The sequence below is a fragment of the Lutra lutra genome, chromosome 12 (genome assembly GCF_902655055.1).
Source record: "Lutra lutra chromosome 12, mLutLut1.2, whole genome shotgun sequence".
In the NCBI taxonomy this organism is placed as follows: Eukaryota; Metazoa; Chordata; class Mammalia; order Carnivora; family Mustelidae; genus Lutra; species Lutra lutra.
Window position 1 is genome coordinate 24,219,320 of NC_062289.1, and position 17,323 is coordinate 24,236,642.

At 54.6% G+C, this 17,323-nt stretch overlaps 1 protein-coding gene across 2 annotated transcripts in view; it reads right to left on the minus strand.

The window, feature by feature from the left end:
• Window positions 1-258: 258 nt before the first annotated feature.
• Window positions 259-17,323, minus strand: part of MAPK4 (mitogen-activated protein kinase 4) — a 149,378-nt gene continuing 132,313 nt past the window's right edge. For both annotated transcript variants that reach the window (XM_047698325.1, XM_047698326.1), the window contains exons 3-6: window positions 11,991-12,135; window positions 10,304-10,465; window positions 5,671-5,872; window positions 259-2,913 (exon numbers count right to left, since the gene is read on the minus strand). In XM_047698325.1, coding sequence (XP_047554281.1) covers window positions 2,217-2,913; window positions 5,671-5,872; window positions 10,304-10,465; window positions 11,991-12,135 — 1,206 coding nt within the window. In that variant the 3' untranslated portion in view covers window positions 259-2,216. The remainder of the gene's footprint in view (window positions 2,914-5,670; window positions 5,873-10,303; window positions 10,466-11,990; window positions 12,136-17,323) is intronic.

Here is a 17,323-nt window from a genome sequence, read left to right on the forward strand (position 1 = left end):
GATTGGGGTTAACTCCAAGATATGGTTTGAAATCTATAGGACAGACACCAGGCCCGACCCAGGTGGTTCTGGAATCACTCCCCCGACTACCAATCCGTATAGATTCTCCGCTCCCCTCCTCGCCGACGGCAACCCCTCAAAACCCTGCCCTCCGGGGTTCAGGGAGAAGCCAGCCGCCCTCCAAGGACTCCACCACTGCCCAAGACACGATCAAATAATACGTAAATGAAGGAGAGCATACTTCGATGAATAAAGGACTCTGTGTTCCAATAAAACTTTATTTGGCCCATCCTCATCAAGTTTAATAGATCTTTTGAAAACATGAGTAGTTATAACAATTCCTCTATAATAACAATTATATATGAACTCCTGGTCAGGGTCAGCAGCTTGTTCCTTTACCAAAAAAGTAAAGCCGCCCTCTGAGGACAAGTGGCACATGAGGAGCGGTGTGTATTTCCTTGTCTTATTTAAAAAAGAAAGAAAGAAAAAGAAACTCAAACACTTCATATTTACATATTTTCCATTAAAAATTATGGTCAGTGTGATTAATTTTGTTTTTAAATATAAGTTTCTAACGTGTTGCAGGTTTCAATGTACAACTCTTAGTTAGCGGATAGGTTTAAGGTGCTGTTAAGGTGAGGGTGAACACAGCCCAAGGCCAACACTGGGGAGTCCTCTGTTTGCAGACTGGCTAGACCTCCCGTGGGTATCTTTGGGGGTGCTGGGGGGGCAGAATACCAGTGGTGGTAACGGCAGAGCATTTCGGGGAATGGACTCTGCTTCTGCAGAGGGCTTGCTGTGCTCCTATACCATCACCCCAGGCTCTGAATGCAAGGACACCTCTGGTGTGCACGCTCCAAACTCAGCCTGAAGCTACGAGGGGCATGGTTGCTTGGAAGACCTTCCTGTGTCCTGGGGTCTCTATGCTGGTGCCTGACCCCTGAGGACTTTTCCTGTTGGCACCCCGCCTTTCCCATCTTCCCACCTTGCTCCCAAGGCCACTTGCTTTCCATGCATTTCTTTAGGGACCACTCTTTGCCAGGGCTAAATGGATGATCAAAATAAAGGTCAGTATTCACGAAGCATGATCGGTCCCGTGTGAAATCTTCTCTCCTAACACATTTGCTCTATGGCGGGCACCTCATGGCCTTGTTTACTCCGAAGGCACAATCTGTGCCAAGAACATTAGTTCCCGAGGTGGGGGCTGGGAGGACCGAGGTGGGCTGGGAGAGGAGTTCTGTACGTGTCTGCGGCTGGGTTCCATGTTTGGGACTGGGTGTTGGGCTGCAGGCGTTACTGGGACTGCTGTCTTCAAACTCACCTGTGAATGACACTCCCTGGGGAGCTGGGGCCATGACCTTGCATCCGTGCATGTGTCAGGAAAGTGCATAGGGAATTCTGGAGGAGGTGTGTGCCCAGGCCTGGAAGATGAGCTCTTGGACCCACAGATCCCACACTGGTCTGATCTGAGCCAAGGTTTTCAGACCACACAGGGATGAGGCAAACGGGGGTGTGGCAGGTGGGGCTACTGAAGTACTTGAGGAACCAGAAAATATCTGGTTGGTCTGTAGGGTAAAACTAGCTCAGTTTCCCATTTTGGAATATAAAGCAACATTGTTCTGAAGAAAAGATGGGATAGGGCAGATGGTGATGGGCAGGGAAGAAATACCTTGGACCAAGGATTTTGATTGGAAAGCCACAGGGCCCCCAGCAGAGGAAGACAGTTTAGAGTGGACAGACACTAGCCTAGGAGAACCAGGCTCCCAGCCTTGCCCTGGGGGTAAGCACTTCACTTGGCTTCTCCCGGCCTCACTGTCCTTCCTCTGTCTGTGAGGCTAGACTGGCCAGATGGCTTCAACCATCGGCAAGATTCCTCTGCACCTGGCCAGGGTTGCAGACTACTGTCTAAGACACACTGATTCCCGGCAAACTGCCACCTAGCAAGGGCCCCCTCTTTGCTGGGAAAGTGATCAACCCCCAAACTAGGCTCCTGTTCAAACCTGCTCCCAGAGGTTAAAGGCTAGTTATTAAGGCAGTTTAAGAAATGGACATTCCTCTCCCTCCTCGGATCCTTCCTGTGTTTTGCTAACCCCAAGGCAGCAGAGAGGGGTACAAGGGGCGGTGGAGAAGCCGGGGAGGAGGGCCAGCCCCTTCTTGCCAGGCCCGGCTTTCCCGGGTGGCTTCTGCTCAGGGGTGCCTGGAGCTCCCCCTCTCCCTCACCACCTTTCTTTGGAGAAGGCCTCGGTCTGCACGAGATCGCCGGGGTGCTCGGGGAGGCACGCGCCGTTGAGGTCACCCAGTTTATTGTCCGGCAGGTCCTCGGGCTTGCTGCAGAGCTTCAGGGCGCGGGAGATGAACACGTCCAGGTCGAACTGGGGGCTGGCGCCCCCGTCGATGGGGGCCGGGCGGCCGGGCGGAGAGGCAGACAGGTGGCGCTCAGGGCTGTCAGGGGGCGGGCTGGCGCACTCCGGGCCACCTTGCGTGCTCTTGACCCACTGTGCGATCTCCAGGAAGAGGTTGGCCGGCTCGTCCTCGTGTGGCCCAGCGTCCGCGGCCACCGTGGTGCTCGGGGGTGCCCCGGCCGCCTGCTTCCAGTGTGACAGGTCCAGGATGAGCTTGGGCTCGGAGTAGTGGTGCGGCTTGCTGTCGCGCCACAGCAGCTTGTCCAGGTAGGAAGGCGAGCCCACCTTGTAGTCACAGGAGCGCCCGTAGTCGGCCTCGAAGGCGCGCTCCATGGACGAGTGCGAGCGCTCCAGGAAGCGCTCTGAGCTGCTCTGCGAGTCCTTGCGCGGGTCCACCTGCACGTCCTCGGCCAGCGGCGCCGAGCCCGCGCGCGGGTCGCGCTGCACCTCGCTTGCGTCCTGGCACCGGTCCGGCCTCCACTCCAGGTCCGAGGACAGGCTCACAGGGTACCTGCAAGGGTGCAGACAAACGGAATGGTGAGTTGCCTTCCCCGAGGGAGCCAAGGCTCCGCACCCCTGTCTGCCGCGCACAGACAGCCTTTCCATACCTTTCCTGTCCCTCTGGTCCCGTGACCGCCCCCACCCACACCCCCCAGGGCTCCGGTGGAAGGACTGATTTTTTTTTTTTTTTTGGCTTAACCCTTGTATTCTTCTGTACTCGTTCAATATCCTACAGTTATTTCTTGAGCACATTATTAAGTACAAGGCACTGGCATTGCCAGGCACAGCAATGAATCAAACAACAAATTCCCTGGCCTCGTGGAACCTCCTTTCAAATGGACCCACCAAGGCCGTACTCCTCAGACTTGGCATGCAAATCGCCTGCGACCCTTGCAAAGTTGCCGCTCTTGATCCAGTAGCCTCGAGGCGGGCCAGAGAGTCGTGGTTCTAACCAGCTCCCAGGTGATGCTGCTGGTCCAGGGACCACACTTCAAGTAGTGGAGCCCTGATGAGTGCTCCTTGGCCCTGGCTCCAATTAGAATCACCCCACACTCTGATTCTGCTGGTCTCCACTGGGGCTCTGCGTCTGCATGGTTTTAACACATCCCCAGGGGATGCTAAGGTACGGCCTGGGCTAAGACCTCTTGCCTTAGGGGCTCTGGTTAGATGCCTCCCCACCCCCCGGACCCTGTAACAATGTAGTGTAGGTGGGATCTATGGAAAGGTTCTAGACACCTTCCGGAGAGGCCAAAGATCCTTGGAATTCTGCCTTCTGTCAAGTGTCCTGCAGCCACAGAGAGCAAAGTCAGCCAAGAGCAAATGAAGGCAGGTGTGCAGGCCATCAGCTCGAGCTGGGCCCTCTCCTCCCCATGCCAGGTGCTCTGTGCAGAACCGTGTGGAGGGAGGCAGGGAGCAGAGGGAAGGCCGTGGCCCACAGCCAGCTGCTCATAGTACAGGATGCCCAGAGCTCACAAAGGAAAAGCCGGCGCACCAAAGACAGGCAGGTTTGGCTGTGAGAGCGTAGACACAGAGGAGCGGTCCACACGATGTGGTTTACGAGGCACAGGGAGGCCCCAGGACTGCTGCTCTCTCTCCCAGTGAGACCACGAGGGCAGGAGTCCCTCCCAGAGGGGAACACCGCCTCTTCCCGCAAGAGTCCTAGAAACCGCCGAGATTTCTAGGAGGAAGAACTTGAGAAGACCCTAATCCCTGACTGCTACACACCGGGAGCCAAGCGCCGGTTCTCGGAGGTCTCGGATGAGACTCTGTGGAATCAGCATTATCAGTGGAATCAGCATTATCATGCTGCCTTCCCGATGTCCCCACTGGGACGAGATGCTGGCGCTCATCCAAGGTTAAGCCATTTGCCCAAAGCAGGAGGGCCTATCGGAGGGAGTCTGCCATGGATGGCCCATCTCCATCAGGAAGGTGTGATGGGAAAGTCGGGAGCGGAGCTCTGTCAGGCTGAGAAATGGGCAGAGCTGGTGGGCAGTGGATAAAGAAACCCTGCCAGTTTTCCTGGCCCCAGCCCTGCACTAGAGCCGTGATAAGCATGGGGTGGGCCTCCCTGGGCCAGTGCTCTGAGCCCTTAAGTGCTGTGGCGCAGAGGGGGAGGGGCTGCAGGGACCACAGTCGAGGGCGGGAAAGGCATGGGGGTGGCAGAAGGAAGGGTCTTCATTAATCTCTATTTGCTGGCAACTCTTGATAACAACAATCGACAACAACAAACCCACAAACCTGTCCAAAAATAGCAACGTTGCCCCAGCCCTCCCACTGCCTCCTTAGGCAGAAACCTATCATCTGTCAAATGACTGAAAAGAAGAACTTGCTCATCTGTCACTTATGTAACTAGCTGTCACATTCCCACAGCAGCGGGGCTCCCACTTAGGCCTCCTCGGAGTCCTAGCTGCTAAGCCCTTGACTTCTATTTCTAAACTGAGCAGCTCTCAGCTCTCCCGGCCCCGGATTAGCAGATGGTGACGCCCAAATGTTTAGCTGCCTCATCTCAACGTCAGAACAGGAAGGGTCCCGAGAAATCATAACATGCCTACACAGAGATTGTTAAAAAATGTGTGTTCTACCCAATGCTGAATCACGGGTAGTGACTTCCGGGTACACTGTGTTGAGAAGGATTCGGAGGCTCAGCCCAGTCTGGCAGGCCAGAGTGCTGTCACTGCTCAGCAGTGTCTGACATAGATGCAGATCCAGGAGGCCCCCCAGGAGGCAAGCATTAGCTGTGTGGCCTGACGCTGGTCTCTATCCTCTCTGAGCTGTGGCTTCCTCATGTGTCACTGAGCAGTAGTGATAATGGCACCCCCCTTCATGGCACTCTCGGGAGGTTTCAACAATGAGGACCATGCGAAATTTTGTGTAGTAATAAATGTCACACTGTCTCCTCTCTGTGCGCTGGTGCAGTCTACTTTTCTAGGGCAGATTCCCAGTCTGCCAGAAGTGAGTTCCAGTGACGGGTACTCCTTAAATGTCTCAGAACCTTGTACAGAGCCCTGGCTCTAGAACACTCAGGGTGGGGAGGACAGGGGTGGTGGCCGTATTGCACAAAGGAAGGCTCCCGACCCACACATGCTCACCTGCTGGGAGTGCCTGGGGACAGGAGAGAAAGGCAGAAAGCTAAGTGGGGAAAGAACCCCATGGGGTATAGAGCTTGGGAGGTAGAGGGAAAGGTCACGGAGGATCAGACGCAAAACAGAAACGGGAGGATGAGAACGTGGATTCTACACTCCAGAGCCAGAGGCCCCTGGAACCGCACCTATCCCAGTTGGAGAGCTGGCTCTGGTTGGCAGCCATCAGCAGGATGTCATCGATCTCATCTTCAATGCGGAAGGGGTGCTGCGAGGTGGGCTCGTCCTCTGGGCATGAGTACGGGCTCATGTAGGGGTGCTGCAGCCCCATCTCTGCTGTTAGACGATCCATGGGGTTAAAGGTCAGGATCTTCTCCAGAAAGTCAATGGCTGCGGGGAGCAAAACAGGACATGAAAGTCATTCACTGCCCTGCCTAGCTGAGACATTTTTTGGTACTTTCCCATTTATAGAAAGCTTTTCAGCCATTCTCCTTTCTTGTGATCCTCACCACAATCCAGTGCAACTTCAGAGTAGATAATTGCTTTTCTGATTTCACGAATGAATAAACAGAGGCCCAGTGGGGAAAAGTGACTTGTTCCAGTTGCTGTTGGTTAAGAGCCAGTACAGGGCTAGGAGTCTGCCTTAGGCTGGTCTGGGCTATAGGTGAGTACGTGGTGACCCTCCCTGGAAGCACTGGCAGGGGAAGGGGCTGTGCGCATGAGCAGGACACCTGGAGCTCAGTCCCACCGTGGGGGGGGCGTCCTCTAGGAGACAGCATGGGACACATCTCAGGGGTGGCTCCCTTGTGGAGTCGGGGGGAGCTGCGGTGTCTCTATACCCACTCCCACTGGCTACAGATTGTGTGTTGCTGGGGTGCCCGGGGGAGCCTTAGCTCCCAGGTGCCGGCAGTCACCTGTGAGACAGGTCACCGGAAGGTGAGGCAGATGGGACAGGCCCCATAGTCCAGGGCTCCCTGGCCCTGCCTTCCTACCACAGGCTGCGCCTTGAGGTTTGACAAACAACAGCAGGCTTGATATTAAAATATTTAACCACCAAGCTTGAAGCCCTCCTGGAGACCAGGGTCCAGATCAAGGGGAGGTCCTAGGCACTGGAACCTGGGGACAGGAAGGGACACTCTGAAGCCCTGTACGGTGGCTGGCTGCCCGCCAGCATGAAAGCACATCGAAATTTCGGTAGCCAGTCGGGCGGCGTGGGTACGCAGTGGCCACACACCAACTCTGCGCACGGGACTGGTGTCCTTTCTCCAGGCGGGGCAGGGGCAGCCATCTGCCTTGTGGGCTCTGCCCCGGCTCATCTCAGCGCAAGGTCTAGCCTGGAGGTTTGCATCACGTCTCAGCGCAGGAGAGCCCACCTGAATCCCGGCGGGGCTAATCGCGTTACCTCCCATGTGGCAGGGGAGAAAGGCTGCAAGCCAGCCACCACCGCCCTGCCCCTCACACCGGCCCTGGGTCTCTCTGCAGCAAAATTCATCAATGATTCAGGATATTGAGGGATCCAGAAGGCCGCAGCCTCCCGGGAGGACGTGGTGCCGCTCCGTAAGCCCAGACTGCAAGATCAGTAAAGCAGCAGGAGCTCCGGTCACCGCCAAGAGCTCAGAGGCTCAGGGGGAGCCTCTGGGTCAGGGCTCGGGACCTGAAAGACCCTCCCTGATGGGCGGGGCTGGGAAGAACCGGGCCGCAGCACACAGTCCGCCCAGGCCCTGGGCAGGGCGAGCTTCTCCCTCTTTGGGCTGCTGCCCTCCCTCGATCCAGCTGATTACTCTGGACCTTCTGACAAGGACAGGAGAGAGCTGAAGCTCTGGACATGGGCAGGCATCATCACCGGCATCACTGTTATTAACAAAGACCCAGCGAACCCTGAAGTGCCCCACACGGACTCTAGTGAAGATGAGTTTCCTCCTTGCTTTTCCTGACAGCTGGTCTTCTAGCAGGTGCCAGACACTTCCAGAAGCCTAAAGACTAGAAAATCCTTTCTTGTCTCTAAACTAAATCTGCCCCCTGAAGGCCGAGTGTTGAAGATGGCAGACACTTCTCTGACGGCCTGGGTTCCGGGAGAGCCCCAGGCTCCCCCACTCTGTCTGGACTGGAGGCGAGCCGTGTCTACACCGCCAGCAGATCTTCCTGGAATTTCCGGGTGTATCTGCCACGGCACTAGCTTTGTCTTTCTCAATGCAGAAACCAAGCCCTCCCACCCCCCTACTCCTCTGGGCTCAACCTCCCCACATTTTCTGAAGGCATTTCTAATATGAGGCTTCCATACCATCTTGTCACCTTCCTGTGGCCCAGTAAACTTCAAACGGGACTTTCCAGAGCCCCCAGGGTTCTGGAAGGATCCTCAGGGGCATCTTTGGTGACTGAGAGGCAGGTGGGCCCTGAGGGCCCCAACCCTGCTTCACCCAGAGCACTCCCATCAGATTTGTCACTTGTGACACCTTTACTTTGTAGGGTAAACGGAGCTCAGAACTGATGCCTCGATATGATGGTCTTGGGGCCTGTCTCCCTCGTCCTGCCTTGATGGCTCTGTCAGCCACTGAGGGACAGAGTCACCTAGGCTGCCCTTTGAGCCTCTGCAGGTTATAGCCAGGGAGAGACCCTGCCTCTTCCCAGCCTGCGGGGCCTCGGATGCACAGAAAAGGGAGGGACTGCAAGTCACCAGCCAGCTCTCCTAGGTGGCTGGCCTTGGTGCTCTCCCCCGACCCATATTTCATTCTGGGGACCCCTCATTCTCCTAAAGCCAGAGGTGAACTGGAGACCTCCTTTCAAGGCCAGCTTTTCAAGGCCACAGGCCGGCGAGGGAGTTTTGGTTGGAGTTGAGTTTTGGCACATAGGGAGAGAGGATCACGCCCAGCTTTAATGAACACTGTTCAGCTACAGGATCAAGTCCAAAGTCATTGGCCTCTTGGCCCTTCTCACCTCTCCAGCCTCACTTCCTACCTACAGGTCTGTGACTCATCCTGCTGGTCCAGGCCTCACCGTGTCCCCCTGGCCAGCTTCTCTGTCCCTCTCCACTCCCTTCCTCTCCCCAAATAGGTGGAGCTCTCGCTGGCCCCTTAGGATGCGTTCCTTAGTCTTTGTTCTCCCCTCACATCTTGGTTCTCACCATCTTCCCAGTGAGAGCACCTCTTGAGTCTTCCATCCCTGACACTGTGGGGGCTTAAGGCACGTCGGGGGATGCTCCCGACGATAATGAGGAGCTTCATCTCCTATCAGGACCAATTCTGATTTTGTGGAGACACAGCCCACCACTCCGAGAGCCAGGGCACCGAGGGGCTGCTGTGTGTGTGGCTGCTTGGGGGAGGGGACGCGGTGACACGTCCCTGACCCGGAATTCCTGAGAGGTGAATGCCCGTCTCGTCTCGTGGTGGGGTGTCTACAGGGCCCTGGGACTCAAATACAGATGGGCTGAGTCTTAATTTGTGGTGAATGAAATGATCCTTCCTCCCCTTTCATGAAGAGAAAACTGAGGCAGCTTATGGTTGAGCGGGGATCATGGCCACAGACATTGTTAGAAGACACCGGGGATCCAAGTTCTTGGTCTCTTGATGGTCTCATTCGTAATAATGGACACAAAGTGGCGTGGAATAAACAGCCATTTCACCACTTCCACCGCAGCGAGCTGGGGCCAGGGGACTGAGTTCTGGCCAATGAAACGTGAGTGGAGGTGAGGTGTCCAAATTCCAGCTCATGACCTTAAGGGCAAGCGGACCTGCCCCCCTTCCCGGTCTTCCTCCGGGTAGTAAGGGCAGCACCCTAAGATGGCTGAACAGCAGGACGGAAGGGGCCTGAGCCCCTGGATGACTTTGCAGCAGGATCACCGTCTTGGCCCTGGACTATCTGCTTTGTGATTACTACAGAAGAGAGAAATAAGCTTCCTAACTTCTTTTTTCTTAAATGAGAAAGAAATCTTATGTAAGTCATTAGGAATTAGGGTGTCTCTTCCAATTGGCTGAACCTGTGTCCTACCTAACACGGGGAGGGGTCTCCTCAAGAAGCCTCTGGTAGGTGTGAGATCCAGTGATAATGTTAACATTTTATTTAAAGATTTTGTTTATTTATTTGAGAGAGAGACAGAGGGAGAGACAGAGCATGAGCAGGGAGTGGGGCAGAGGGAGAGGGAGAAGCCGACTGCCCACTGAGCGTGGAACCTGACACGGGGCTCAATCCCAGGACCCTGAGATCATGACCTGAGCTGAAGGCTGACGCTTAACCGCCTGAGCCACCCAGATGGCTCTAATGTTAACATTCAGCTGATGGAGCAACTCTCCTAGGCCCAGGGCTTTACACATTCTATTTCACTCACCCGTCACGATGTCCCCATTACACAGATCACTGCACTCATCTTACAATTAAGGAAACAGAGGCAGAGAGGTTAGGAAACTCGTTCAAGGCCAAACAGCTACTCCCCAATGGAACTGGGCAATGAGTCTGGGTCTGGGTCTGAAGCTCATAAAACCCACGTTCTCTGCATCACATCATCAAGGGAAACAAGGAAAGGGGAGATGAAGGAGGAGATGGAGGAAGGTGAGTGAGAAACACGAGAAGGAAAAGGAAGCAAAGACAAGGATAGACTCTGGAGGATGCCAGGCTTTGCCTTGAGGGTCTCCTGGCGGCGGAACTCTGGGGACCAGGGACGCTCATTCTGGAAGGAGCTGGGGCAAACTCCTGCTGCAGTGGCATGGCCTTGGCCCCTCTGTCTAGGAACTCGGCATGGTCCTTCTGGAAGCTGACCACCCGCCCGGGCCCCTGGGGGAAGCCGGAGCACAGCCTCCCGGAGGCTGGCCTGGCCCCAGGCGGAGGTACCTTCGCTGTTCACTTCGGGGAGCAGTTTGCGCAGTGGCCTCTTCACCTCCCAGCTGCTGCTGACGAACGAGGGCATCACCCTGAGCAGCTCGTCTTTGTCCTCCTCCCGGACCACAGGGATGGTCTCTAGGATGAGCTGCATCTGCTCCAGCTCGTGAGCCCCTAGGGAGCCAAATACCACATGGTTAAGTGCGTTGCCCGAGAGGCTGGTGTGGTGGAAGCGCCACGGTGGTTCCGGGAGGACGGTGGGAGCAGCACTGGGCCGGCGGCCAAGGGACCCGGGTTCGGGTCTTCACTCGGCCGCTGGCCTGCTGTGTGACTGCAGGCAGGTTGCTTGCCATCTCTGGGGCTTGGCGTTGACAAGTGTCTCTGCCTCTGGAATGGACCCGTCTGATACAGACTGAGTCAGCAGAGCTAATGTGACGGGAACGTCTGGACCCAGTGCTCCGTCCCAGACGCCTCTGCGTGTTCTTTCCCGGGCTGGGCAAAGAAGTGATTTTAAAACAAGGATTGAGCCTTGCCTTTTGGGTATCCAATTAGAAGGACCCTAACGAGGAGGGGGACAATCAGAAATAACCAGCTGGCTCTGGAATGAGGCTTGTGCTCCCTGAGGCATAGGGGAGGAGGACAGGCTATGCCAGGTACGTGGAGAAGTGTGCTGGGACAGGACAGAGTCAGGCATTTATTCACGCCTGTGCTCCTTCATTCCTTCACCAAATGTCGACTTACTGAGCACCTTCTCCCTGGCAGGCCTCAGGCTGGATGCTCGGCCATAAGAAGCTTCAGTCTTTACGAGTCTCAGAAACGCAACTCATCTTTGCCGCCCGAGCACTGACGCTCTCTCGGTGCGGTGGCATTCCTGGTAGGGGTCAGGTCTCTCTCCTCGCTGTCCCCCTCGACCTCCAGGCTGCTCTTACTCCCACTGCTTCCATTTTCCCTTTTTGCTTGATAACCTTTCCACTCACTTCCACCAGTTTAAATCCTTAACCGACTTTCTATCTTCAAGAAGTCCCCAGATTTATGTAGCTGCTCTGCGTGCCTGTCCCTTACCACCGATTCCAAACTGCCAGAAGCTGGTGTCCTACGGTGGGGCTCCTCCGTGTCCCCCAACGACGCCCAGTGCAGCCCCGAGCGGACAGGATTTCTGCGATGCTGTCCCAGCAAGGGCCTGTGGCTCAGGCTGTTTGGAAGTGGTCCCTTTGGCCTCCCCCTGTGCCGGCTCACAGAGGGTCAGTTCAGGGACCCTGGGAGCCCCTGTGCGGTCCCCTTCCCAAATGAACACTCCAGACTGGCTGCTCACAGTGGCAGGGAGAGAAGAGGAAGGGTCTGAAAATGTAGGATGGATGTTTCCAGTGGTCAATCCCAAGGTGTCTGAATAGAAGTCGTTACTTGACTTTGAAAGTTCTGCCCTCAAAAGGCTATTTTCAGCCTTTCTGGTATCTTGCCAGAAATGATAAGGGGCTTCCAAGTAGGTCCATTAAGCCATACAGGTAATTTTAAAGAGAAAGACTAGGATGTTTTGTGGTTACCATCTTTTTTTGTCTTAATTTTTTTTAGGTGTGTGTGTGTGTGTGTGTGTGTGTGTGTGTGTGTGTGTGTGGTTTTTCCCTTTTTTCCCCCTTTCAATCAGTTCTCCCTTCATATAGAACGACATCAGAGAAGGAAGATGGCACGGGCAGTGACTTACCAGCAAAGAGCATTCTCCCCGTGAGCATCTCAGCCAGGATGCAGCCGGCGGCCCACATGTCAATGGCTTTGGTGTAGTTGTTAGGGGAGAGGAGCAGGCGCGGCGAGCGGTACCACTTAGTCACCAACCCTTCCGACAGGTAACCCTGGAAGACAAAACCCCCAGCTCTGATGAGCAGCCCTGTGCAGACATACCCTCTCTCCCCAGCACCTTCTCGCTTCTTTCCACCCGAAGACAGCACTCCGTCCAGGATCCTTCTACTCTGCAGCCTTCCCTGAGGCCCAGCGATTCTCCACTGTGGGTAGGGAGGCAAGAGACCAACATTCCGGAAGGAAGGCTTTCCCACCCCAACGTGACGTCACCCTGCCAAACAAATCTGCCCTCATCTAGTCAGAAGCTGGATGCCTAGGAGCCAAACTCAAGTTCATTACCATCATCAACGGAGTGATGACGAGAACCTGGAATTTCATTGATCCAGCGGCTGAATTTCAGCAATGGCCACACATCTGAAATCAAGCCAGTTACTGTGATGCTGAAGGTTAAGAATTAATGCGGCTACAGAGCTGGGGACGCCAAGCCCCTGCTGACCACGGGTAAGGCCGGCTCCGTAATGGGTGCAGGTGAAGGGCATACAGAAACACCCTGAACAGAGAGTGGGTGCAGCTTTGGTTGGCCCAGAGGATTCTGGGAGCTCCACAGTGTCTTTCTGAGGGCATGGATGTCCTCGCTGATTTCAGCCACTGCTCAAGGATTTGTGGTCTGGGACAGAAGCCCTCCCTACAAGATGTGGTGGAGAGCTACGTGGTTTCGAATAGAATGGAAAATATAGCTGGGCAACTTGGAAATTGTTCTTTACATATTGGGCCAGAAAGTTGGCCCAACAGTGTAACCTGGGAGTGTCCATTCGGATGACCCGGAACAGTCTCTAAACTGAGAAGGCAGACCCGTCTGGGGGTTAAGGTGAGACAATTCGGACGGAAGGGGTCCAGTGGGAGAGCCCAGGGATGGTCTTGATATCTGCTGATGAAACTCACCATTCAGCATTTGAACTGCCCTTTTTCCTGATGCAGGAACTCTCACAGACCCAGGCTCACACAGATGAAAAGTTAAGAAGCCCCAATACCCACCTGGAGCTTTTGACCAATAATCTAGAATCTATTTGCTCAAACCTTCCGAGAGCCCTACAGTATGACGGTAGTTCTCTCTCCTCTGTGGTATGTATTTCTTCAGAGGAGGGACCCAAACTGGTGGAGGGAAGGGGGAAAGAGGAAGCGACCACAGCGTACCTCTTCCCTCGCCTCAATGCTCCCACCCAAATGAACTTCTTCGATTCCCTCATGTCCCTGTCACATCACCCATCCCCCACGCCCTGGCCCTAGCCCCTTAGCGATCCCAGTTTTCTGTCCTCCAGTTTTGCTTTGTATGGAATGCCATATACATGGAGTCCTCGCCCCTTTTTGAGTCTCAATTCCCTCACTTAGCACGAAGCAGCTGGATTTATCCATGTTACTGTATGCACGGTGGTTTGTTAGGGGTTTAAGTGTGATCCTAAAAGTTACAGATAGACTGGGGTGCCTCGCTGCCTCAGTCCTTGAACATGCGACTCTTGATCTCAGGGTTGTGACTTCAAGCCCCATGTCAGGTGTAGAGCTTACTTAAAAAATAAATTTTAGGTGGGGCTCCTGGGTGGCTCAGTGGATTCAGCCTGGGCCTTCGGCTCGGGTCATGGTCCCAGGGTCCTGGGACTGAGCCCCGTATCATGCTCCCTGCTCCACGGGGAGCCTGCTTCCTCCTCTCTCTCTCTGCCTGCCTCTCTGCCTACTTGTGATCTCTGTCAAATAAATAAAATATTTTTTTAAAAAAATTTAATAAATAAATAAATAAATTTTAGGGGTACCTGGATGGCTCAGCGGGTTAAAACCTCTGCCTTTGGCTCAGGTCATGATCCCAGGGTCCTGGGATTGAGCCCCACATTGGGCTGTTTTAGCAGGGAGCCTGCTTCCTCCTCTCTTTCTGCCTGCCTCTCTGTCTACTTGTGATCTCTGTCAAATAAATAAATTAAATTAAATTAAATAAAAAATGAAATTTTAGGGGGGCCTGGGTGGCTTAGTCGGTTGAGCATCTGGCTCTTGATTTTGGCTCAGGTCATGATCTCAGGGTTGTATCGTAGGTTCTGTGCTCAGCAGGGAATCTGCTTGAGATTCTCTCCTCCCTCTGGCCCCACCCCACTTGCTCTCTCTCTTTAAATAAATAAGATCTTAAAAAAAAAAAAAAAATTCTTCAAAAAATTACAGCCACAAGCCAAACTGTAGAAGTGCACTTCTGGGTGGGCAGGTCATCAGTAAAGAATGGTTTGATCGATTTTCCAGTCAGAGGCTGAGGCATCCAGAGGAACACAAAAGCAGAGTCACCCAGAGGGGAGTTTTCTCTGATATGTAAATGAGCGGTGTTCTATGGGATGGAATTTCCTGTCATTAACACCTGCCAATCTGCAGCACCCAGGACTGAAGTGGGGACGCAGGGAGGCTTCCTTCTGAAACACCTGCCTGGAAAGTAAAAGAAAGATGTTTGCATGGGCAAGGCTGCCCCCGAGCCAGAAATGAGGGCCAGGCCATGACAGCAGCTGAGAAAGTTCACCCAACAGCTCTTCCTTACTTCGGAATGAAAACCGAGGTCCTGCTGCTTCCCCACGGTCACTTGTCCCTCAAGCCGTTTTGAAAACAGAGGATATACTGACGTGTTTCAGAAGCCACTGGGCAGAGGAGAATTTGGGAAGCTGCAGTGTCTTCTGTCAGGTTCTGGAGCAAGAGGAGCCCTGCAGAAGGGGGCATTGGGAACAAAGAGGGGGCTCCCTTTCTGGAAGGGGAGGGGGGGCAGGGCAAGGGAGGGCAGACATGGGGAAGGAGGTCCTGCCCTCAGCTGAGATGAGCCCTGGGTGTCCAAGCAAGAGGCTCTGGGGCCCACAATACGATCCTGGTGATCTGAATTTAAGAACGTTTCAGCAGAGTGGGTGGGGTGAAAGCCAGAACTTTCTAGAATAAAAAAAGAGTAAAGAATACCCAGGAATGGAGAGTTTTATCAGAAGGGCTCACAAAACAGTAAGTAGATGGGCTCAACATGTATCTTTAAATGGCTTTCCTGTCAGAGCCTGCAGGGTGTGGAGAGTTTCAGCTCCATCAGGATGTGGATGAAACCTGTCGTCATACCTGATCTCCATGTGGTGCACCACTGTGTGGGTCTCTGAGGAGACGGGACACCAACACTCCCACGATTCTCCATGGCCCCCTCTCAGCACGTAAGAGGCAGGACTGGAGCTGCCCTTTCCTGAGGGTCCCTTTCCTCCTACCATCCTGTCTGGAGGTGCTCCCGGGAGGCATCTAGCCAGGATTCCCTGTCTAGACCCTGCCATGGGGGCCTCTGGGCCTTCTTCAGCGAGGGCTCCAACCAGCCAGTGTCACTTCTTTTTAGGGTCCAGTATAGCCAAGGGGAGGTTTTGATTTTAAAAGCACGGGAGGTGTTTGGGAAATTATCTAGCAGTGGCTGCCCTCTGACGAGGGTAATTAGGGATCCCCAACAGATCCAGAGGGAAGGTCTGATTAATGCTCTGAGCATCCTCTGGTCAGAGGGAGCGGGGACAATGCACTCAGTCCCAGCTGCCTGCCAGGGAATCCAGAACAGCCTTGCTCAAACTCACCCCAGAAGGGTGGGCACCGATCCGCGGCCAGCACGGGTTGGGTGGGCTCCAGCTCTGGGCCTCCTGAGCCTGACCCCTTGTGTCTGGGAGACAGAAGCTTAGGGAAGAAGCCATGTTCCAATACACCTTCTACTTCACCCTTCTGGCCCCTCACAGGGACAGGAGAATTGAAACGGGGACACAGCCTCTGAAGCATAAAAGCCCAGTCAGCTGTAGCTGAGTGCGTTTTGGGGAGGGGGGGTAAGGTGACAAGGTACAAAGGCTGGTTTCTCCCCTCATACTGAATGGCTGCTTAGGGCTGTTCCCGCTTCCGGGCCAGGGTGGTGGGGACTCGGACAGCCTCACCTTCTCTACCGCAAGTCTGTGGCATGTGGTGTCCCTGAGCGGTGGAAATGAAGACGATGATTAAAACCAGCCCTGTCTTCAAAGAGCATATAATGTAGATAGAGATGAAATAGTCAATATGGTTGTCAGAAGGATAAGGAAATGATCTTGGTCAACATTTACGTGGGACCTACTCTGCGCTGAGCACTGTGTTAGCCTTTGACCTTTTTTTTAAAGATCTATTTATTTATGAGAGAGAGAGGGAGTGGGAAAGAGGGGCCGAGGGAGAGGGAGAGAGAGCCTTGAGCAGACTCTGAGCTCAGCACGGAGCCTGCGGGGCACGATCTCACGACCCTGCCATCAGGACCTGAGCTGAAACCAAGAGTCGGACACTTAACAGACCGCGCTCCTGGGTTAGCATTTTGCACGCTTTCATTCTGCCGTCCTCCCGTCAGCCTCTCGATGCAGGCTCTCCACAGGGCCCCCTGCCCAAGCTCGTATGACTGGGATGTGGCCTAGGGTGTCCCGCTCTGGAGTCCTCGCTCTAACCTGCACGTCGCTGGACCACCACCAGCACACACATCAGTGCCCCCATAAGCAGCAAGGAAGAGGACCGCTCAGAATGCACAGGGACAGGCTTTGTTTGGCAGTGGGTCAGTGAAGGCTTCCTGGAGATGCGGTCCAAGCTGGTCTTGCTGGAAGGGACATCTTGGATAGCTGGGTGGTGACAACGGGCACCAGTGTGAGTCAAGGTAGAGGGTGGGAAGACCTAGAATGTGCTCAGGGGACAGAGAGACATCTGGGCATGTGGACAAAGGGGCTGAGGAGAACGACCTTCGTTCTGAAAGTTAGTGGACCCCCAGCAAGGAGAAATCAGGAGTGCTGGTGAGAGGTACAGATTGCCCAAAGCTGCTCACCTGGAGTCAATTGGTCTCCATCCTGAATGAGCTCCCCAGGGAGCCTGAGTGCCCCTGCCCAGTTGGAGAACACCAAGAAGAACCAAGGCAGCCATGGACGGTTGTAGAGTGAGAAAGGAGGGGTTGTGAGTAGGATGGGAGTTGCATCAGAGGCCGTGAGAGGCTGCTCTGTTCTTCCAGTTCCCCCTGGACAGGTCTGCGTCCTCTGGTAGGGCTCCTGCAGGTTCTTACTACCGGGCAGGGTGTTGATGGAGCAAGGTGGTTACCGGCTCTGCAGTCCCTGTCCCTCGCAGCCTAGAGAGCCTTGCAAGCCTGGCTGGCACCAAGATGCTGCTCTCTGGACAGCAGGGGACCCTGGGGGCTCGGGAAGGCCCCTGGGCACCATGTGTCCTTGCAGC